The 23,365-nt window shown below is 44.4% G+C and overlaps 1 protein-coding gene across 4 annotated transcripts in view; it reads right to left on the bottom strand.

Moving 5' to 3' along the window:
- NF2 (NF2, moesin-ezrin-radixin like (MERLIN) tumor suppressor) overlaps positions 1-23,365 on the bottom strand; it is a 79,311-nt gene that overhangs the window by 19,115 nt on the left and 36,831 nt on the right. For all 4 annotated transcript variants that reach the window (XM_019950511.3, XM_073790281.1, XM_033837149.2 and 1 more), the window contains exons 5-12: positions 20,818-20,886; positions 19,891-19,973; positions 13,320-13,395; positions 10,797-10,931; positions 5,833-5,907; positions 4,058-4,171; positions 1,362-1,484; positions 482-699 (exon numbers count right to left, since the gene is read on the bottom strand). In XM_019950511.3, the coding sequence (XP_019806070.1) occupies positions 482-699; positions 1,362-1,484; positions 4,058-4,171; positions 5,833-5,907; positions 10,797-10,931; positions 13,320-13,395; positions 19,891-19,973; positions 20,818-20,886 (893 nt within the window). The remainder of the gene's footprint in view (positions 1-481; positions 700-1,361; positions 1,485-4,057; positions 4,172-5,832; positions 5,908-10,796; positions 10,932-13,319; positions 13,396-19,890; positions 19,974-20,817; positions 20,887-23,365) is intronic.

Genomic DNA, 23,365 nt, shown 5'->3' with positions numbered 1-23,365 from the left:
GTCTGACGGCTGCGGAACCAGCACAGCCCAGAGCCTCCAATTGTCTTTGAAAAGCACAGACTACAGTCCCATCCTTCGACCTGGTTGTGAGCCAGGGCACCCTGCCCTCCCCTCCCATCTTCAGGGAAGCGTTAAAGGTGAATAGCTGCTGTCTCCCCACACACCCCTCAAACCAAAAGGGAAAAGAAGAAGCACATTCTGTAAATGCCAGAAGAGCCTCCTCATGTCTCCTCAGCTAACAGCAGCCTGTGGACAAGCTCGATGGTTTTCCTGCAAACACAAGCATCACAGAGACGGGGGCTCATCGCAAAGGCACAGCCCGACCAGAGTCCACTAGACAGGAGAACTAGGTTCCTGCGCCCGTCCAGCTCCAGCCCCACAGGCCTGTGCGGGAAGGAGCCTCTGCCCCTGCCCGGGAGACGGGTCAGCAGCTGCCCGCAGGCTCTGCCCCAGCGCAGGGCCTCCCCGCCCCCATGCTGACCTCCTCTCGGACTCCTCAGCCATCTTCAGCGCCAGCACTTCGGCCTCCAGCACCTTCTGCTCCATAAGGCGCTTCTCTTCCTCCGTCCGGATGGCCGTGGCCTTGATGCGCTGCATCTCCTGTTCGGCCTCTGCCGCCTTCTGTGCCAGGAGCTTTGCCTCCTCCTCAGTGATTTGGGCCTTTTCGGCCAACAGGTCGGCTGTCTCCTCGGACCGCATCTGGAGAAAAGAGCGTGCTCAGCGGGAACAGGAGTCCTGTGCCTGTCATCCCGCCCCGATCAGGCCTCAGACACTCAGGTCAGCAAGGACCAAGGTCTTGGACTCCTTGGGGCCCTGCCACTGAGTGTCCCCAAGCCACACCCTTCAACTTCTCAGAAGGCCCTTCAGGGTCCCTCCATGGGGACCACTTGAGCTGAGGCTACACTTTATGAGGGAGAAACCCAACTTAACTCTGTCCTTTCTCTTTAAATAAGTGCTTCAAAAGCACGGGAGACTGTGCCCTCTGGGGACGCATCACAATGTCTAGAGACATTTTTGATTGTCACAAATAGGGGAATCTAGTGGGCAGAGGCCAGGGACACGGCCAACCAGCCCTCAACACACAGGATGGCCCCCACCAGGGGATGACCTGGCCCCGAGGTGGGGCAGGCCAAGGCTGAGACACCCTGCAGGAAAGGTGACCCACAGTGAGTGGAGTCTGCCTGCACTTGGAGGTTGAACTCAATCTAAATCTGCTCCTGGAAACACAGGCGGAGAGGAAGACAATAATTTTAAGCCAAAATGTCAAAGCAAATGTGCCTCATCTGTGGTCCTTGGGGGCCTAACTCCAGAACCAGAGGGAGTCCGAGTAGCCTCCCAGGACCCAGCCCCTTGGAAGTCACCAGGGCTTCGTTGGCCATCGTCGCCTCTTCCTTCATCTGCAGCAGCCTCCTCTCCAGTTCGTCCCTCGTGCGTTCAGCCTCCTCCCTCATCTGCTTCTCTCGAGCGAGGCGCTGCCTCTCCATCTAGGGGGAATGAGCGGCCGCTGGTCACAGGGCCCATGACCTGCTGTGCCACAGATCTGAGGACAGCCAGTGCCCAGGGTCTCCCCTCTGGGGACCCTTTTCTTCCCTGGACTTTAGGTACCAGTGTCGTTCTCCTTGTCCACCACCCTCCATCCTTCTAAACCAGCTCTAGAGTGGAAAGCCGTGCTCCTTGAAAAATCATCTAGTTGTAAATGAACAAACAGCAGAACACGGAGCCAGTCTCCACCTGGATGTACGGGTGCATCCGTACACGCTGGGTACGGAAACAGCTACCTGGCCAACGTGCCTGAGACCCCAGTGGCTCTGCCCTGCAGCTGACAGGACACAATGCAGGCTCCTTCTCCCCAAGGGGCAGCTCCAGAGATAGACCACGTGTCCCTCTCCACCACCATGAGCCACCGTGCCACTTCTTATCCACACGGACCCATCCCACACCTCTAATCTCATCAACAGTAGCTCCACTCTTGCCTCTGACCCTCGGAGAAGATGGAATCATCTGTGTGATGCATCAATAGCTCACACATCGTATTTCACAGCAGGAGGCGGCGGCAGCCAGGCACAGACCCCCACAGCCTCAAGCGAAAGCAACTCCTGAGCCAGGCCTGTGACAGGAGGGAGCACGGGGTGGGGGGAGGAGTGAGGACGCGGCCCTGATCCTTACGGCACCAGCACTAAGCTGCTGCTGCCTCCCTTGCCTTCCGGATCACTGTATTAATTGGGCCACATGCCGAGCTTAATAAGGGGAACAAGCAGAGGACAAGTGCTATTCTCTGTGATCCTAGGGCTCTAGCTGAGTTCAGAAAGCAGGAGCCAGAAGTGACCACTGCACTATTTTCTTCCTTAAATAATTAAAGCACATTTAATTACTTACTTCTTGCTTCAATCTTCTCCCAAACACAAGATTTTTAAGATTGCTGCTTTTTCTAAATAGTAAGTCAAAAAAACGCATTGGGCCTCAAAGGAATAATGCAAAGACAAGCAATAAAATACAGTAAATTTTTCTCCAGTTTTCCTCTTGCAGGTCAATGAAAAGCTTGGCCGATTTGTTCTCTAATTTCCATCATATTACAATTCCCATTAGGTGGATGACTAGATCCCCATTATCCTCCACTTGAAAAAAGTCTACAACCCCCTTCTGCTCTCAGCATTGCACCCTCCCTGAGACCTCCACCCCAATCATAAGGGACCTCCTGTTTGCAAAGCGGTTTCAGCTCACAAAGACCTTCAGGTACAGTGTGTCCTCTGATCTGAGACACAGAAGAGAGATACTTAGCTCCACTTGACAGATAAGAAAACCGAGATCTGGAAGGTAAGTCAATCACTAGGGTCACATACTAAGTTTCACATCTGGCTCCAAGGTCAATGTCTGTACTGCTGGGCCATGGAGCCCCTGACCTGTGGTTGCCAGATGCCAGGAACGTGCATCTGCCATCCTACAGGCAGTGCAGGTCCAGGGGTGTGTTCAAGCTACTCTCTGCCAGCCTGGAGGCTTACACACTCCTTGCCGTGATCAGATCTCTCACTTCTAAGCTTTCCTCTGCTGACAAAGAGGTCAGAGAGGGCTCTTCTTGAAGTTGCCACTATGACCCTGTGCTGGCCCAGGAGCATTTCTTTGTCCAGCAAAATCCATTCCACTGCCCCCCACCCCACCCCAAAGCATCCCGAAGAGTACATCTGTGGCCTGCCATCTCAGAGAGCAAAGAGACGGAGCCGAGAGCACAGAGACGGAGCCGAGAGCACAATGGATCACACTGGGCATTTCATTCTAAACCTCAGGGCCGGGAGCCAGCTTCGTCGGAGGACCCAAATTAGAGAGCTGCACACAGACTAATTATTACCCCTCCAAGCCTGCAAGTCCTAAGGGCAGCCGATTGCAGCTGCTGCTACTCTGTCGAGTAGTTCATCCAAAGCCATGATTGATATTTCTCAGCAGCGGGGCTCAGATTAGCTGTGCGGATTGCGGTGAGTCAAAAAGGTCTAAGAGTAGAAAACAATGATGCAGATCGTCCAGACTGCTGATAACGTGCTCCTGGCACCTCTCGCTGTGGGCGATGTGCCGCCTGGGCTGACCTGCAATGGGGAAGCGCGGCTGGAGTCTAATTCCAGCAGTGGGCGCAGAGATGCTGCCCTACATTCCATCACCATCTAATTAGAAAAGGAGAAGTCTGGGCACAGGAGACAGGCAGGCAGAAAGAATGAAAGCTTAGCTGCATGGACGATGGATGGATGGATGGATGGATGGATGGATGGGTGGATAGGTGGGTGGATACATGTGGGCTTGGCTATCTCTGCCCACAACGTGCATTAATCACACTTCACTCAATTCACTGCAGAAATAACTAGGGATGTGTCTTTGAGATATGCTGTTAGAGTTTATTCCTCATTTCCAGAGCTGACATCCCACCATCATTTATTCATCAGCCAAAAAGACCCAACAGGAATAAAATAAGAGTAGGCAGATCCGTGCTCAAAGGACTCCTGTGAGCCCATGACCACTCCTTACCTCTCGGCCGAGACTACCACCAGGAGACAACGGCAGTTCACCTGCTCACCTGCTTTCTGGCCTTCTCCTCCCTGGCCTGAGCTTTCATCTGCTGAACTTCCAAAGAATCAGCCTTCCTCCTCCTCATAAACAGGTCGTGGTTCCCGATACACAGCTGGAGAATCTGTGCAATGAAAGCAGGAGAAATGTTATACCCACACGTTGACTCCACTGAGACAGCACAGCAGCTACAGCATCTTGGTCCAAGGGCTCTTGTGGGGAACCTGAGAGAAGGTATGGAGGGAAACACCAACGTCCTCCCTGTGGCCTCCAGGCCTCAGCTCTGGAGACAATCACAGTGAAGAGAGGAAGGGGTGCCATTTAGCTTGTCTTCTGATGCCCCTCACTCTGCGGAGTCAGGGCATGGCTCCGCAGACCAGGGAAGATGACGGCTAAGCTTGTCCAACAGGCAGGGCTGGGACGACAAGTCATTCGTGGGAAAAAAGTAAGTTGGATTCCCCCACCTCCACCACATGCAGAACTCGACTCCAGAGGAATTAATGCCTTAAGTGCAAAGATCAAGCCATGGAAATTCTTAGAAGAGAACATAGAAGAATATCTTGATGGTCACAGGATAAGGAAAGATGTCAAGCAAGACACAAAAAGCGCAAATAGTTAAGGAAAAGATGTATACGTTTATCTACATTAAAATTTGTTGAGACATAAAAAGCAAGAGGAAAAATAAGACACAAAGTGGAAGAAGAGATAACCAATAAAGAAAACAAACAACCCAAAAGAAAAACAGCCAAAAGACAAGAAACAAGTTTGACAAAAGAGACAATGAGACTGGCCAATAAATATACAAAAAGATATTCAACCTCATTAGTAAAGATGCAAATTAATATGACACTGAAGATACCATTTTAAATGTACAAGATTGGCAAAAATTTTTAAAGGCTAATAACACAATTGCTGAGGATATAGGATATAAGGCAAAAGGAAGTCTCACCCAGGGTTGTTGGATCTGTACATTAATTCACCTTCTTTGGAAAACAACATGACATAACCTTGAATTTGGACATATACCACATGCAGGGCTATGTGAAGACACTCTCTAGACTCCACGGAAGCAACTGCCCATGCGCACCAGTGGGCAGATACAAGATGCAGAAAGCACTTAATTGTCCATTAACAGGAGAACGGAGAAAAAAATATATATATATATATTTTAACAGAATATATAATGGAATACTATACAGCAGTGAAATGAAAGGACCATATCTTTGAGCATCAACGTAGATAAATCTCAAAAAATAATGTGTAAAAAAGGCATGTGACAGAAGAACACAGTTGATAGCACATACATAAATTTCAAAAACATACATAACTTGCCGTATACGAACTAAAGTTCTGATGAAAAGCAGGGGGATATTAAGCACACAGCTGAGAATGGTGGTCACCTTTGGGGAGAGGGGGGACAGCAGGGTGCTAATGCAAGGGCGGTTCCACAGTGTTGGGAGTGTGCTGTTTCTTAAAGCTTGGTGGTGGGTAGGTAGCTGTTTATTTCTGTTGTTCTTTATACCCCATGTATACATTATACATATTCTTTCATATGTATAAAGTACTTCAATAAAAATAACTTTTAGAAATTCCTCATCACAAAATGTACGTTTGACTCTTTAGGTTACGCTAAAGAGAAATCTTTCAAGGCTGATCAGAGAAGCACGTACCAAGTGAGTTATCATTCTACACCTCACAACATGTCACTCTGATACTGGTTCAAAAACGGCTTTCAATTTCACAGAAAAACTACAGTCTGTAACAAAAACCAGGATCTCAACTTACCAGCTTATTAACACGAAGCTTTGAGGAGTTAAATTTGAAGACATCAATTTTCTTATCCAATGGCTTAATAGTAAACTGAAAGGAAAAAGCAGAAAACAGTTTCAGTCTGATAGCCTAGAACATTGCCACCAACTGGGAAATTCCACAAAAGCAGCAACCCCCCTAGCAAAGTTCCAGCACGAGGCCATGCCTTGTCCTGGCTTCATGGTGCCCAGGAAGTTCAGGATCCTGGAAGCTGGGTTCTCGGCACCATCTTAGGCTTGGAAATCTGAAATACAAACCCTTGACAGGTCCAACTTTGAGGCCAACACTGGGAGGGCCGCCGCAGAGGCGGCCCTGCCTACAGGAGGCTCACCACCTGGCTGGAACTAGACCAACAAGAGTCAACTACTCAAGAGATTACATCACGTGTTAGTGCCTCATTGGGTGGCACAAGTCACAAATCCTCAGGGTAGTATGGACATAAGCTGGTCTTAGACAAAGAGTATGACAGAGAAGCTAAAAGGTAGGATGGAGGGGCATTCTGGACAGGGCAAGCAATAGGAATAAGGCAGAGATGGGGAAATGAGCAGTGTTAGTGCACGCGCGCACGCGCGCGCGCGTGTGTGTGTGTGTGTGTGTGTGTGTGTGTGTCATTATTAACTCTTTGATGACTAAGATAAAACCATGGGTTTAGACTGGGAGGAAGGCAGGAGTCGGGGCTGGTGAGGTGGGCTGGGGATGGGCAGTCAGAAGGGCTTAGATTTGATGTGACAGCATACAGGGTGTCACCCCAGATTTCCAAACATGGGGATGGTTTGAAGAAAACTGTTAATAGAAAGAATACGGTTAAAGAGTGACAAAGAATGGACTGCAGTAGAAAAGGAAAATACTACAAAAATCAAAGGGGAGAGAAAGAGGAATGCTATGGATGGGCGGGTGGGAGGGTGGGTAGCTTAGTAGGAGAACCCAGGGCCAGACTACCAGGCAGGGTCGAATATAAAGAAAAAACGGCAACTGTTGTTCTCATTCATTCCTGATGAGACCGGACACATCCTAGATTTCAAAGATGCACTTTATTTCTTTTTTTTATTTTTTTATTTTTAACATCTTTATTGGAGTATAATTGCTTTACAATGGTGTGTTAGTTTCTGCTGTATAACAAAGTGAATCAGCTATACATATACATATATCCCCACATCTCCTCCCTCTTGCGTCTCCCTCCCACCCCTCTAGGTGGTCACAAAGCACCGAGCTGATCTCCCTGTGCTATGCGGCTGCTTCCCACTAGCTATCTATTTTACATTTGGTAGTGTATATATGTCCATGCCACTCTCTCACTTCGTCCCAGCTTACCCTTCCCCCTCCCCGTGTCCTCAAGTCCATTCTTTACGTCTGCATCTTTATTCCTGTCCTGCCCCTAGGTTCTTCAGAACCTTTTTTTTTTCTTTTTTAGATTCCATATATATGTGTTAGCATACGGTATTTGTTTTTCTCTTTCTGACTTACTTCACTCTGTATGACAGACTCTAGGTCCATCCACCACACTACAAATAACTCAATTTCGTTTCTTTTTATGGCTGAGTAATATTCCATTGTATATATGTGCCACATCTTCTTTATCCATTCATCTGTCGATGGACACTTAGGTTGCTTCCATGTCCTGGCTATTGTAAATACAGCTGCAATGAACATTGTGGCACATGACTCTTTTTGAATTATGGTTTTCTCAGAGTATATGCCCAGTAGTGGGATTGCTGGGTCGTATGGTAGTTCTATTTTTAGTTTTTTAAGGAACCTCCATACTGTTCTTCATAGTGGCTGTATTAATTTACATTCCCACCAACAGTGCAAGAGGGTTCCCTTTTCTCCACGCCCTCTCCAGCATTTATTGTTTGTAGACTTTTTGATGATGACCATTCTAACTGGTGTGAGGTAATACCTCATTGTAGTTTTGATTTGCATTTCTCTAATGACTAGTGATGTTGAGCATCCTTTCATGTGTTTGTTGGCAATCTGTATATCTTCTTTGGAGAAATGTCTATTTAGGTCTTCTGCCCATTTTTGGATTGGGTTGTTTGTTTTTTTGATATTGAGCTGCTTGTAAATTTTGGAGATTAAATCCTTTGTCAGTTGCTTCATTTGCAAATATTTTCTCCCATTCTGAGGGTTGTCTTTTCGTCTTATGTTTTCCTTTGCTGTGCAAAAGCTTTTAAGTTTCATTAGGTCCCATTTGTTTATTTTTGTTTTTATTTCCATTTCTCTAGGAGGTGGGTCAGAAAGGATCTTGCTGTGATTTATGTCATAGACAGAGATGCACTTTAAACATGAATATCCACTCCCAAGAAAGACTTGCTAAGCAGATGAAGTCGTTTAGGAAGATCTATTCTTGGGTATTTCTTTCACATGCTATATTGTCCAACAAGGGGTTAGCACACAGAGGACAGAAAAACGGTCCTTTGTTTCGCTTTTGGTCAAGTGAACTTAGAAGCAGTATTGCTCTTGTGTAGGCTGCTATTTATGAATTTAGTGAGCTTATTTTTGGCCCTGCTATCAAAGCCCAGAGCTGTCAGTGGGAAACCTCAAGGAGTGGGGAAACCACAGGCTCGGTGCCATGCCGGGGCATGCACACAGAATCAATGGCTCACTTAAAATAAACCAGCACTTCTGTTGTGACAGCATGGTTGTTGTATATAATGACCAAGACTACTTCTCATCATGTCAAGCCAGCTTGGGGCCCTTGCACTGTGCGAGTTACTGACCTGATGGAACTCGGGGGCGCCTTGCCCCGGGAGAGGGAATATTAGTTTACTGTGTCGAGCCATCGCACTAGGGGAGACTTCACTGCTTGGCTTCCGTGAAGGATGAGTGTTTTGGGAGCCTTTAGCACGCGAAGTTGTGGATGTGCAGTAAATAGACTTTATGAAATTAGGAGATGAAAAACTACCAGCACACCTACTGCTTTAAGTCACGTAGAACTTTCAGTTTAAGTGCTTTAAAAAAGAAATACCTAAATGCTCATCTCCTGGATTACTTACAAAAATCTGAGAAGCCAAAATGTTTTGAATTAAGAAGCTCAATCTGTCTCATCAAGCATGGCCGAGTGGATCTCAACCACATACTGGCAACCAGGGGCCTGGTGCTCCTTTCCTCTAGTTGCTACACGAGGAAAGAGAAAGCAGGAAACCTGCACGGGGTGGGGGCTCTGCAGGCAGCCACGTGGGCCGTCTCTGTTACTCACTCCACGCCCGGGCCTGCCTTCCTCAGCCTGGTGCAGAGTCTCAGGGCCCGTCCTCTGTGCTTCTCTGGAAACTCGGGGGATGTGGCTTCTGCTATTCCTCTCACCAGACACAGGTCACCTGATCCCTCTGCATCTCTGCTTCCTGAGGTGACACAGAGCAACCAGAACACAGCCCCTACTCTCACAGCAGTGTTCTTGTGAAGACTGAATCAGAGCCAGGGCAAAGCTGCTGGCAGGTGGAAAAGCACCATATCATCACCACCTCTGTCACCAGCCGCTCACACTGAGGTTATGTATCACGGCAGTTGAGTCACTACTTGACTATAACTTCCCTGAGGGCTGAGACTGCATTCTCTACATCTTTGTTTCTCCCACAAAACCTAACACAAAGGAGATGCTCAAAAACTCTTAAACTTAACAATGAATGTGGCTACCAAAGGGGAAAGGGCGGGGGAGGGGATAAATTGGGAGATTGGGACTGACATATCCACACTACTGTATATAAAATAGATAACTAATAAGAACCTACTGTATAGCACAGGGAACTCTACTCAATACTCTGTAATGACCTATATGGGAAAAGAATCTAAAAAAGAGTGGATATATGTATATGTTTAACTGATTCACTTTGCTGTACAGCAGAAACTAACACAACATTGTAAAGCAACTATACTCCAATAAAAATTAATTTAAAAAATTAACAAAGAATGAATAAATATAGGATTACAGCATTAGGGAAAAGTCACAATCCTATGTAGTAATATTTGAATTCTAAGTTAGAGTGCTCATTTGAGTTATTCAAACTTAATTTTTCTTTAATTCTTGTAAGCAAGTTGGCCTGATATCCTTTATATCACTGCTGATATGTATACATTATGTATTTTTATATATATATATATATATATATAAAAAATACATATACATTCATATACATGTTATGGAGAGGTGTGTGTGTGTGTGTATACCCATATCTCTGCACCGCATGAATCAAGCACTGGACACAGAGAGAGGGTTTAATATACACCGCATTTAAAATATAAAGAGAGGGGCTTCCCTGGTGGCGCAGTTGTTAAGAATCTGCCTGCCAATACAGGGGACACGGGTTTGATCCCTGGTCTGGGAAGATCCCACATGCCGCAGAGCAACTAAGCCCGTGTGCCACAGCTACTGAGCCTGCACTCTGGAGTCAGCAAGCCACAACTACTGAGCCCACGTGCCACAACTACTGAAGCCCGCGTGCCTAGAGTCCGTGCTCCGCAACAGGAGAAGCCACCACAATGAGAAGCCTGCGCACCACAACCAACAGTAGCCCCCTCTCGCCGCAACTAGAGAAAGCCCACGCACAGCAACTAAGACCCACACGGCCAAAAATAAAAATAAATAAAATAAATAAATTTATTTAAAAATAAAAAAACAAAGAGAATTCTCACCAGAAATAGAAAGCCAAGTAATAAGAAAGGGTTACTTTCTGGTTTGTTTACTGTTCTCTGGGTTTTAGTCCTGACAGTTGAGCTTCCCAGCCTCTCATTAGTCAGCAGAGGGGTTTAGTGATGCTGTTTGAAAATAGGATGCCAGTACTGTTCTGTAAATACTATAAAGATCAACAAGCAAAAACCCAAAGCCTGGGAATTAAAGGATCTTGCTGCTAACAAGGAGCGGTCTGGCTGGGGCTGCTCCAGAAGGAGGAGAGATGGGGAAAAACCTGCTGGGCCGCCAGGGCATCTACAGTGCAGACAGGTCCTACCTCCTTGTCGCTGTACGAGATGTTTCGGATTTCGTTCCACGGGAAGGAGATCTTGGGGGTCAGCCTGTTCTCAGGGTCATAAATGTGAAGCCCCAAAGCATCCACTCCGAGCAGCAGCTCTGTGCCCTTTTTATTCTGTAGATTTGACAAAGAACAGCCACCGTCACCTCCAGCTGAGGCTCAAGATTTTATTCAACTTCCCGAAGAACCTGGCATAGACCGTTACATGTGACAAGTTTCAACAGGTCCCAACAGAAGTCACTGTTGTCTTAGAACCCAGGGGGCCTCCAGCTTCCTGAACTGGGGCAGGTGGAGGCAAAATGATACCATTCTTGTTACTCATGTGTCCCACGGAAGGATCACTGGGGGCTCCTGTCACTGGCTCGATGGCTAAAGTAGAGGTAATCGAAACACTGTTACCGCTAATTAAATAACTGGCTTATCATAGATGTAGAATAAAAACTTGTAGGATTAAACACCTCTTATATTAAAAGAAAAGGTTATTGTACTACCAGAAAGAAAACTCTAAATGCTGGGATCAGATGGCCTTATTTTACATTAAAATGTAGTTTCAATGTGATAAAGCAAGTATAAAGTGTTAACTGTAGAATCCAGGCTGTGGGTATACATAGGTATGCACTGTAAAAGTCTTCCAACTTCCCTGCATGTTGGAAATTTTTTACTACAAAATATCGGAAAAATACATCAAAATGAATTATATATAAATTGTACCCCAATAAAGCTGTGTAAAACTTTAATTGATAGACTGTACACAGGCTGTAACTCTGATGGCAGTCCAGCCAGCAGCCAGGGCACCCATAGGGCAAGCGCCCTGGGCCCCCATATCACTGACCAGTGTGCACCTGGAAGCCACCTCTTCGGGCTGCAGGCCCATCGCCCTGTGCTGCAGTCTGGTCCTCGTACGGCAGTGGGGGGAATCTCCCCACACCTGACCCCTTGCTGACAACAAGGAAACGGACCCAAGACTCCAGGGCAGGAAAAAAGGTCTGCAAACCGAGAAGGTGCCGGGACTGTGATGAGAAGTACAAGGCTAACAGCAGGCGTCAGGAGGAGGAGTGAGCACTCTGAGATACATCTTTTACTTGAGCTAACACCTGAAGTCAGATGTGATCACCAAACCAGGAGGGAGAGTCGTCTGCTCATCTGCAGGGCTCTTAAAACCACTGTGTTAACACAAGTGAGGCTTTGTGCTTTAAAAATCTATAGTACGTTTTGGAAAACAAGACGTTTCATTATGTTTCTACCTTAAGTTTTTTAAAAAAATGGATTGCACCCTCTGCCTCCTATCATGAGGCTCCAACTGTTCTAGAGAATAAACAGAGAAGTGGGGACTCAAGCAGCCCCTTTCAAATTGTTTTAAGCACACGTCTTCCTTAGGTGATGGTGAAATTTCGGGAACTTTAACACAAAGACACTAAAATATCCATTAGCCTCATCTATCGCGCAATACAAGAAACACACGCACAAAATAGTATAATTTAGTCTGCTGTAGAAATATTCCCTCATAAAAAGCTGGTTTTGAAAGGTTATAAAATACTAGTTTTCTAGAATGTAGGTGGTGGAGCAAGAGGAGTCATATGGACAAAACCACAGAAATGTGTCAAATGAGTCTGACCTTAAAGAAACCAAACAATTAGCAAATACAAATTAATAAAACTTTAGAAAACAACCTTTGGCGTTATTAGGGAAAATCTTTTAGGCATTTGTATACTATACAAAAATGACATAATTTGTCAGCGTGCCTTATTTTATGCAAATGATCCATTAAAAATACGTATTTAGAAAACAAAGTAGAAAGCTATCCCTAGGATATTTTACATGTGTTTCAATTTACCTAAATTTAATACAAAATTTATGGAAACCCTGAAAAGGAAAGCAAGCCTTAACTATAATGATGGCTGTTTTACTGTCTACTCATCTACAGTTTGGAACCGGGAATGAAATACTTCAGCAAATCGCATGAACTCCTTTGGGAGGAGCTGCGACCAGCAGCAGAGCCTCAGGAGAAAGATGCTTGAAAGGCCGGACAGGGGCTGAAAACAAACGCTTCTCGGGTGCAGGAGCAGCGGGTTCCCACAGGACAGCGGACTGTTAATGGTCTGCATAGAAAATCAATTAGCCTGCCAGGGAGAGTCCCCACCCAAACAAATCAGTAATCTGTAAAAGCAGCTTTATTCTCCTTGTGTCCTGGGGGAAGAAAGTATTTACAGGTGTTCCCTGTGGACCCGGATCTCACAGAGCCAGAGATAATCAAATGTTACACCAGAGCATTCAGACAGGTTTCTGCCCAGACAGGACCAGGCCCTCACGGGCTCCACTGATACGTAATCACCTAGGATCTAATTTAAGTCCCAATATAGAAAATGAGGCTCTTAGACCCTCCCCTTCCTCTTCCCCTGAACTGTTGAATACCGCCCTGGGATGGGGAGGGACCCGTTTCAACAGTCTGCCCTCATTCAGTCTCCACCCACACACAGGGAACTCGCAGAGGCTTCTACACACCCGGATTGTAAAGTAGTTCACACCGTACATCTCCAGGTCCTGAGCTATCTTCAAATATTCCATTTCAGCTTCGTCCCTGCGAGGAGAATGAAAGACACCGTCACTGGCACGGAAATGAGAAATCTGGAGGGCGGCGCACACCGAGCTGAGCTTCGAAACTGTGGGAAGACGCGAGCCAGGCAGCTACCAGCCAAGCTCTGACCGATCCCAAGTCTGTTAACCACACCACACAGAGGTGAAGCAGAATTTCCCGTCCCCATGAAAACAAGGGAATCGATTCATTAGTGTCTCTTGGCTTCAATTTCACGCTTTACCCTTGGTAAATAGTGACACCCGGCTTGAGTAATTCAAGAAAAGCACACAGTACATCTGCTCCCTCAAATGGATTTGTATGTTCGAACTTTACGTAAGCTGTTGCTTTATCTAATTGCGTACTTTCTTCACCTAGAAGGTTTTGGTAATGATGTATCTCTCTCTGCAAGCTACCTGAGAGCTGCCTTTCTGATTTTATTCCTTTGGGTGTTATTGGAGGTTAAGGCACCTTCCTGATTTTAATCCTTTGGATGTTGCTAGAGGTTAGGGCAAGAGCTATCCAGGCTGTCAAACCCAAGCCAGCTCACCCACTTCTAAGTTGTGAGTCAGACTTAAAGGAAGCTCTTGAAGTAGCAATGACTTGCAGAAAACTCCCAGATAGGTACAGTGTTGAAATATCTTAACTCAATTCTCCCTATGACCTTGCCTTCTTCCCTCTCTCCCATCTCAATATGGTCTCAAATGAATTTAAAAAATTCAACCTGAGAGGATAAGCAGTGGCAAGCAGGTGGAGAAACTTGAAATCACACACGTTGTTGAGGTAAATTGATACAATTGCTTTGGAAAATTGTTTGATGTTATTTGTAACAGCAAAAACCAGGAGACAATGGGACAACCTAAATGTCCATCAATAGTGGAATGGATAAATAATGTGTGGTCTATGAATACAGCGGGATTCTACACAGCAACAAAAATGGAAAAAACCACCGTTACAAGCCACAAACCGAAATCTCACAATATCATGCTGCATAAAAGAAGTGAGGCACAAATAACAGAAACTGTCTGATTGCACTTATACAATGTTTAAAACAGGCAACACTAATCCATGGAGTTGGATTCAGAAGAGTGGTTACCTCTGGGAAGGAGTGATCGGGGGCACGTGCTTTCTTGTCACCTCGTGTTACCTGGTGTTTTCACTTTATAAGAATCCATCAAGTGGTATATTTACGACTTGTCCACTTTTCGGTATACTTTTTTAAGAGTTAAAAACAACATGTGGGCTTCCCTGGTGGCGCAGTGGTTGAGAGTCCGCCTGCCGATGCAGGGGACGGGGGTTCATGCCCCGGTCCAGGAAGATCCCACATGCCGCAGAGCGGCTGGGCCCAGGAGCCATGGCCGCTGAGCCTGCGCGTCCGGAGCCTGTGCTCCGCAACGGGAGAGGCCACACAGTGAGAGGCCCGCGTACCGCAAAAAACAACAACAACAACAACAACAACATGTGATAGGAAGTTGATTTGAAGAAGAGAAAAAAAATATTAAAGGCTAATGAAAAGATGATCAATTCCTAAAGTGATTGGGGAAATGCTAATTAATATTTAAGATACAAAATTTCATCTTTTAGATCACAAAAATTAGATTGGTTAAAAACCAGTGTTGGGGAGAGAATGGGGGGGAAGACTTTCACACACAGCCGATGGGCTTGTAAATAGGTACAACCTTTTCAGAGGGCAATTTGGAGGCACCTGTCAAGACGCGAAATGCTCACATCCTTTGCTTCAGCAGCTCCTCTAAAGGATCTATCCTCAGAACTACTCATACAATTATATAATGATATCAGATTGTACACTGCAGAACATTCTGTAAAAGTGAAAGACCTATAGCTACTCCAAATACCATCAATAGAGGAATGGATGCAAAAGCTATGGGATATGCATATAATAGAACTTTTTTTTGAATTTTATTTTTTTATACAGCACATTCTTATTAGTTATTTTATACATATTAGTGAATGTATGTCAATCCCAATCTCCCAATTCATCCCACCACCATGCCCCCACCACTTTCCCCCCTTGGTGTCCATACATTTTTTCTCTACATCTGTGTCTCTGTTTCTGCCCTGCAAACTGGTTCATCTGTACCATTCTTCTAGGTTCCACATATATGCGTTAATATATGATAATTGTTTTTCTCTTTCTGACTTACTTCACTCTGTATGACAGTCTCTAGATCCATCCAGGTCTCTACAAATGACCCAATTTCGTTCCTTTTTATGACTGAGTATTCCATTGTATATATGTACCACATCTTCTTTATCCATTCATCTGTTGATGGGCATTTAGGTTGCTTCCATGACCTGGCTATTGTAAATAGTGCTGCAATGAACACTGGGGTGCATGTGTCTTTTTTTTAAAAAAATATTTATTTATTTTATTTTTTGGCTGCGTTGGGTCCTCCTTGCTGCATGCGGGCTTTCTCTAGTTGCAGTGAGCGGAGGCTACTCTTCGTTGCAGTGCACAGGCTTCTCATTAGGGTGGCTTCTCTTGTTGTGGGGCATGGGCTCTAGGCGCACAGGCTTCAGTAGTTGTGGCACGTGGGCTCAGTAGTTGTGGCGCACGGGCTTAGTTGCTCTGCGGCATGTGGGCTCTTCCTGGACCAGGGATTGAACCATGTCCCCTGCATGGGCAGGCAGATTCTTAACCACTGAGCCACCAGGGAAGTCCCTGCATGTGTCTTTTTGAATGATGGTTTTGTCTGGGTATATGCCCAGTAGTGGGATTGCTGGGTCATACGGTAATTCTATTTTTAGTTTTTTAAGGAACCTCCATAATGTTCTCCATAGTGGCTGTATCAATTTACATTCCCACCAGCAGTGCAAGAGGGTTCCCTTTCCTCCACACCCTCTCCAGCATTTGTTGTTTATAGATTTTCTGATGATGCCCATTCTAACTGGTGTGAGGTGATACCTCATTGTAGTTTTGATTTGCATTTCTCTAATAATTAGTGATGTTGAGCAGCTTTTCATGTGCCTCTTGGCTATCTGTATGTTTTCTTTGGAGAAATGTCTATTTAGGCCTTCTGCCCATTTTTTGATTGGGTTGTTTTTTTTTTTTTAATATTGAGCTGCATGAGCTGTTTATATATTTGAGATTAATCCTTTGTCCGTTGATTCGTTTGCAAATACTTTCTCCCATTCTGAGGGTTGTCTTTTTGTCTTGTTTGTAGTTTCCTTTTCTTGGCAAAAGCTTTTAAGTTTCATTAGGTCCCATTTGTTTATTTTTGTTTTTATTTCCATTACTCTAGGAGGCGGATCAAAAATATCTTGATGTCAAAGAGTGTTCTTCCTATGTTTTCCTCTAAGAGTTTTACGGTGTCCGGTCTTACATTTAGGTCTCTAATCCATTTTGAGTTTATTTTTGTGTATGGTGTTAGGGAGTGTTCTAATTTCATTCTTTTACATGTAGCTGTCCGGCTTTCCCAGCACCACTTATTGAAGAAACTGTCTTTTCCCCATTGTATATCCTTGCCTCCTTTGTCATAGATTAGTTGACCATAGGTGCGTGGGTTTATCTCTGGGCTTTCTATCCTGTTCCATGGATCTATATTTCTGTTTTTGTGCCAGTACCATACTGTCTTGATTACTGTAGCTTTGTAGTACAGTCTGAAGTCAGGGAGTCTCATTCCTCCAACTCCATTTTTTTCCCTCAAGACTGCTTTGGCTATTCAGGGTATTTTGTGTCTCCATACAAATTTTAAGATTTTTTGTTCTAGTTCTGTAAAAAATGCCAGTGGTAATTTCATAGGGATTGAATTGAAACTGTAGATTGCTTTGGGTAGTATAGTCATTTTCACAGTATTGATTCTTCCAGTCCAAGAACATGGTATATCTCTCCATCTGTTTGTATCATCTTTAATTGCTTTCACCAGTGTCTTATAGTTTTCTGCATAGAGGTCTTTTGTCTCTCTAGGTAGGTTTATTCCTAGATATTTTATTCTTTTTGTTGCAATGGTAAATGGGAGTGTTTCCTAATTTCTCTTTCAGATTTTTCATCATTAGTGTATAGGAATGCAAGAGATTTCTGTGCATTAATTTTGTATCCTGCAATCTCATAGCGCTGGTCAGAAAAGATGCTCGATATGATTTCAATTTTCTTAAATTTACCAAGGCTTGATTTGTGACCCAAGATGTGATCTATCCTGGAGAATGTTCCAAGCGCACTTGAGAAGAAAGTGTAATCTGCTGTTTTTGGATGGAATGTCCTATAAATATCAATTAAATCTCTCTGGTCTATTGTGTCATTTAAAGCTTGTGTTTCCTTATTACTTATCTCATTTAAAGCTTGTGTTTCCTTATTACTTATCTGTCTGGATGATCTGTCCATTGGTGTAAGTGAGGTGTTAAAGTCCCCCACTATTATTGTGTTACTGTCGATTTCCTCTTTTATAGTTGTTAGTAGTTGCCTTATGTATTGAGGTACTCCTATGTTGGGTGCATATATATTTGTAATTGTTATATCTTCTTCTTGGATTGATCCCTTGATCATTATGTCCTTCCTTGTCTCTTGTAACATTCTTTATTTTAAAGTCTATTTTATCTGATAGGAGTATTGCTACTCCAGCTTTCTTTTGATTTCCATTTGCATGGAATATCCTTTTTCATCCCCTCCCTTTCAGTCTGTATGTGTCCCTAGGTCTGAAGTGGGTCTCTTGTAGACAGTATATATATGGGTCTTGTTTTTGTATCTATTCAGTGAGCCTGTGTCTTTTGGTTGGAGCATTTAATACAGTCGCGTTTAAGGTAATTAGCGATATGTATGTCCCTATTACCATTTTCTTAATTGTTATGGGTTTGTTTTTGTAGGTCCTTTTCTTCTCTTGTGTTTCCCACTTAGAGAAGTTCCTTTAGCATTTGTCGTAGAGCTGGTTTGGTGGTACTGAATTCTCTTAGCTTTTGCTTGTCTGTAAAGCTTTTGATTTCTCCGTCAAATCTGAACGAGATCCTTGCCGGGTAGAGTAATCTTGGTTGTAGGTTCTTCCCTTTCATCATTTTAAATATATTATGCTACTCCCTTCTGGCTTGTAGAGTTTCTGCTGAGAAATCAGCTGTTAACCTTATGGGAGTTCCCTTGTATGTTATTTGTCATTTTTCCCTTGTTGCTTTCAATAATTTTGTCTTTAATTTTTGACAATTTGATTACTATGTGTCTTGGCATGTTTCTCCTTGGGTTTATCCTGCCCGGGACTCTGCGCTTCCTCAACTTGAGTGGCTATTTCCTTTCCCATATTAGGGAAGTTTTCAACTATAATCTCTTCAAATATTTTCTCGGGTCCTTTTGCTCTCTCTTCTCCTTCTGGGATCCCTATAATGCGAATGTTGTTGCGTTTAATATTGTCCCAGAGGTCTCTTAGGCTGTCTTCATTTCTTTCTTTCTATTTATTTTATTTATTTACTTTTGGCTGCATTGGGTCTTTGTTGCTGCACATGGGCTTTCTCTAGTTGCAGTGAGCGGGGGCTACTCTTCGTTGCGGTGCGCGGGCTTCTCATTGCTATGGCTTCTCTTGTTGCAGAGCACGGCCTTCAGTAGTTGTGGCTCATGGGCTCTAGAGCACAGGCTCAGTAGCTGTGGTGCATGGGCTTAGTTGCTCTGCGGCATGTGGGATCTTCCTAGACCAGGGCTCGAACCCATGTCCCCTGCCTGCATTGGCAGGTGGATTCTTAACCACTGCACCACCAGGGAAGCCTTGTCTTCATTTCTTTTCATTCTTTTTTCTTTATTCTGTTCCACGGCAGTGAATTCCACCATTCTGTCTTCCAGGTCACTTATCCATTCTTCTGCCTCAGTTATTCTGCTATTGATTCCTTCTAGTATATTTTTCATTTCAGTTATTGTATTCTTCATCTCTCTTTGTTTGTCCTTTAATTCATCTAGGTGTTTGTTCTTTAATTCTTCTAGGTCTTTGTTAAACATTTCTTGCATCTTCTTGATCTTTGCCTCCATTCTTTTTCTGAGGTCCTGGATCATCTTCACTATAATTATTGTGAATTCTTTTTCTGGAAAGTTGCCTATCTCCACTTCATTTAGTTGTTTTTCTGGGGTTTTATGTTTTTCCTTCATCTGGTACATAGTCCTCTGCCTTTTCATTTTGTCTATCTTTCTGTGAATGTGGTTTTCCTTCCACAGGCTGCAGAATTGTAGTTCTTCATGCTTCTGCTGTCTGCCCTCTGGTGGATGAGGCTATCTAAGAGGTTTGTGCACGCTTCCTGATGGGAGGGACTCAGTAGAATTCTTAAAATGAACATAAATTAGCACTGAATGCAGTAGGTCTGTACATCCTGACAGGCAGTAAGTACCCACGCCCCCACGCACCAGAAGAAGGACACACACAATACCGAAGACCAGCACTGCTGCCAGCTCTCCCTTTTTCTTCTGTATACTTCGGTACTGCATTTTGTTCAACAAACACATCCCAGTTTTGTAGTTCCTTAAGAAAGAAAAAAAGGCCCATAAGGTAATATAAATCAGTGATGAAGCAGCCTCACCTGGCTCGGCCTCGGTGCTCTGCGTACCAGGCTGTGATTCTTTCCTCCCACATTTCTGGAGTCATTTGATACAGATTTATTACCTAGCAAAAAAGAGAGCAAAATAAAAAACCCACACACAAAGAAAGTTCTGGTATTGTTTGGTATTTTTATAATTATGCATCATTTTTACAAAACAGCAAAGCTATTTTTAAAAAGCCACATACAGGGAGCCAGTCACATGCAGAGGTGGGTGTGTAAATAAGCACCGTTCAACCTGAGTCACAACTCGGAAAGCTGCACCATTTCTCAGGCCGCGGGGCTCCCCTCGCCTGGCAGCACCCCTCTTTCCTGGGCCATAGAGCCCAGGGGGAGGACCTTGCTCAGGAGCAGAGCTCACTAATTTCGGGCCAGCCGCGGGCCAGGCTGTACGTGCTGCTGCCTTTGCCTCTGCAGAAATCATCAGAGGAGCAGGTAAAGTCAGGGGAAGGTGAGGAGCAGACCTTTATCACACATGACAGGGGAGCGGAGCTATAAAATCAGAAGCAGCAAAAGGGAGGGAAGGACTGCTTCTGAGGCTAATGAACAAGACGAACACCACCAAGGATTAAAAGCTACAATGCCCCCCCCCCCCCCCACTCATCCCTATCCACCCCGCCTGCGCAGCTGCAAACAGCTCATTTCCCCAGGCTGAACTCAGGCTGCTCCACGCCCCTCCCTAGGAATCACTGAGCTCCCCCACCTTTAAAGAAAGGACCATCCGCAGGCCATGCCTGTCCTGGCAACCCCAAATGAATCCCACGAACCTTTGCTTTTTAATGTTCTTAACAGAGATCATTATTCGAGATTGATTACAAAACATTTATAAAAATGTTCTTGCCACCTACGTCCAATATTCCTTCCGGTCCTTTGGTTATGTCTTCCCAAACAGGGAATTTGACTTCTTACCCTTTTTGGAAGCAATTCCTCTTGGGCCAAAAATCCCCGCTTGTGAACAGAGGGGTCGTAGTCACCATACTGGAAGGAGAGGAAAAGGAGAGCGTGGGATTGAGATTCTAAAGACAACTGCGTTTCTGAACAGGTCGACTCAGCCTCTGTCCCTCCCAGCTCCAGGGAGCAATTTAATTCTGATGACAAGTCAAGATTGCAACCTTGCTAGTTTGTTATCCTTGGATGAAAATACAAAACTGATTATATCTGTGAACAGAGTCGCATAATCCCATAAGGGATGGATGGGTGACATGCTAATAAGAATGTGACATTTGTAGAGAAATGTGGCCAAGTTTTCTAACTCCTGAAGGAAGCCGTCACTACCAAAACAGCTTTTGAAAGGAGATAACAAAACATAACTGTGTAAGTTGTGATTAGCAACCAGTGATAAGAGTCTTACCTATAAATGCTTCTAAGTGGCTGGTAATTGGAGCCAACTGATAGGTGGGAGCTGGGGATAATGCCAGCAATATTTTTAATACCTTTCAATCAAGGCTCTGAAAAATGCTTTGGAAAAATCTGATGCCAACACTGTCATTTCTATCGTACAGACAAAGAAATGAGTAAAATGTTAACAGATTTTCCTGAAGCTGCAGAGCAAATCACTCTGGGGCCTGCATTTTAATGTACTCACCAGGGACAATAACTTGAAGTTTATTTTCTGATTTCAAAACAAATACCCCTCCCTGCTCTGCAGCGGGAAGGTCACCACAATGAGAAACTGCGCACCTCGCTGCAACTAGGGAGGGCCTGCGTGCAGCAATGAAGACCCAACACAGCCAAAAATAAATAGAATGGATAAATTTATTAAAAAAACAAACAAACAAACAAATACCCCTTTCCTAGAAAGTGAGTCTGACCAGGAAATAATCAGAATTGAAGGAATTTTTTAAAAGAAACTAACCATAAAATATATAGAAGATCAAAGCCTATCTCTTGTCAATCAGCATTCAGTGGCTTTTCTTTTGACCCAAAACAGCAAAGCTCAGTATTTTAGTATTATCTTCTATAAACATTTATCCTTTTTGCCACCAACATTGGAAAAACAAAAGAAAGGTCTGGCACAAGGCTGTTGGCTCTACATCCCACCAAATTAGGTGAGGACATGGCCTACCCTCATTCCCAAAGAACCTTAAATTAGATTTCTGGTGAGTTTTCCAACAGACACTCATGAGACTGAAGAGATGTTCATCATCAACTGTAAATCATGACTTTTTCCCATACTACCCTTCTATAAAAGCCCCGAGGATTAATATCTCTTATGAACCTCATAATTACCTTGCAAATAACAGAATTGTAGTGCATTGCTTTTTCAGTTTAAAAAATTAACTGGTCAAACTTAAATACTTAACCCTGTCTATGCATTTCTTCATTTAAAAAACTTGAAGGAGGGACTTCCCTGGTGGCCCAGTGGTTAAGACAACATGCTTTCAATGCAGGGGGCATGGGTTTGATTCCTGGTTGGGGAACTAAGCTCCCGCATGCTGTTCGGTGTGGCCAAAAAAATTAAAAAAAAAAAAAAAAATGAAGGAAACTGGTTTCTCTGGATCTCTGAAAGGCCAGGGGGGTGTAATAAGTCAGGAACTGTATGAGCTTTAACAGTACTCTCTGCGGAGAGTACAGGTAAGAGCCTGAAATTGGGGGGGAGGGGGTATGGGAGGCAGGCTGCTTAAAGTTCAATTCCAGCTCCTTCACTTATTAGCTGTGACCTTAGAAATTTTGTGTCTGTTTTCTCATCTGTAAAATGGGAATAACAACAGTATTTATCTTATAGGATTCTTGTGGGGATTAAATGAAATACCCAGAAATTTTTTTTTTTTTTAATTTTTTTGGCTGCACCATAAGGCATGCAGGATCTTAGTTCCCTAACCAGGGATCAAACCCTTGCCCCCTGCATTGGGATCGTGGAGTCTTAACCACTGGACCACCAGGGAAGTCCCGACCCATAAAAATTTTAAAACTATGATTAACACACAGCATTCAATACAACCTGATGTCAAAAGATTAAAAACTCAGGTCATGTCAACTCTCCAAGTCTGTTTCCTAATTTGTCAAACGAGAGCATTTGTCTTGGAGGATTTTGAAGCGGTGGGGGTGGGGGGGGTGCGGGGGGCGGGCGGGCTCTGGAGCATCCCCTGAGGCCCCGAGTCAGGCACCCTCTCTCTAAACCTCAGCTTCCCCATCTGGAAAGCAAGGGTCAGAACAGTGCCTGCCTCCTGAGGGGTGACGAGGATGAAGACAGTCAGGTAAGCATTTTGCATGGTGCCCAGCTCATAATGAGTCAGGTATCACTGTCATCAGCTACGTTATTTATGATGATACTGGTTACTCTTTGCCTGTCAGATTCTTAAAGGGGGAGGATGATAAAGAAAGCCCTGTGAGTTGTACTTGCAAACCTCTCAACAGTGCTGACCAAACTCTAGTGCTTTTGCAAGCAGATATGCAAAATGAAAGCTGTAAATTCAGGCTCCAAAGGCTTGCAAGATTAATGATCCACATTGTCATA

The sequence above is a fragment of the Tursiops truncatus genome, chromosome 13 (genome assembly GCF_011762595.2).
Source record: "Tursiops truncatus isolate mTurTru1 chromosome 13, mTurTru1.mat.Y, whole genome shotgun sequence".
NCBI lineage: Eukaryota > Metazoa > Chordata > Mammalia > Artiodactyla > Delphinidae > Tursiops > Tursiops truncatus.
This window is presented reverse-complemented; position numbering and strand designations above follow the sequence as displayed.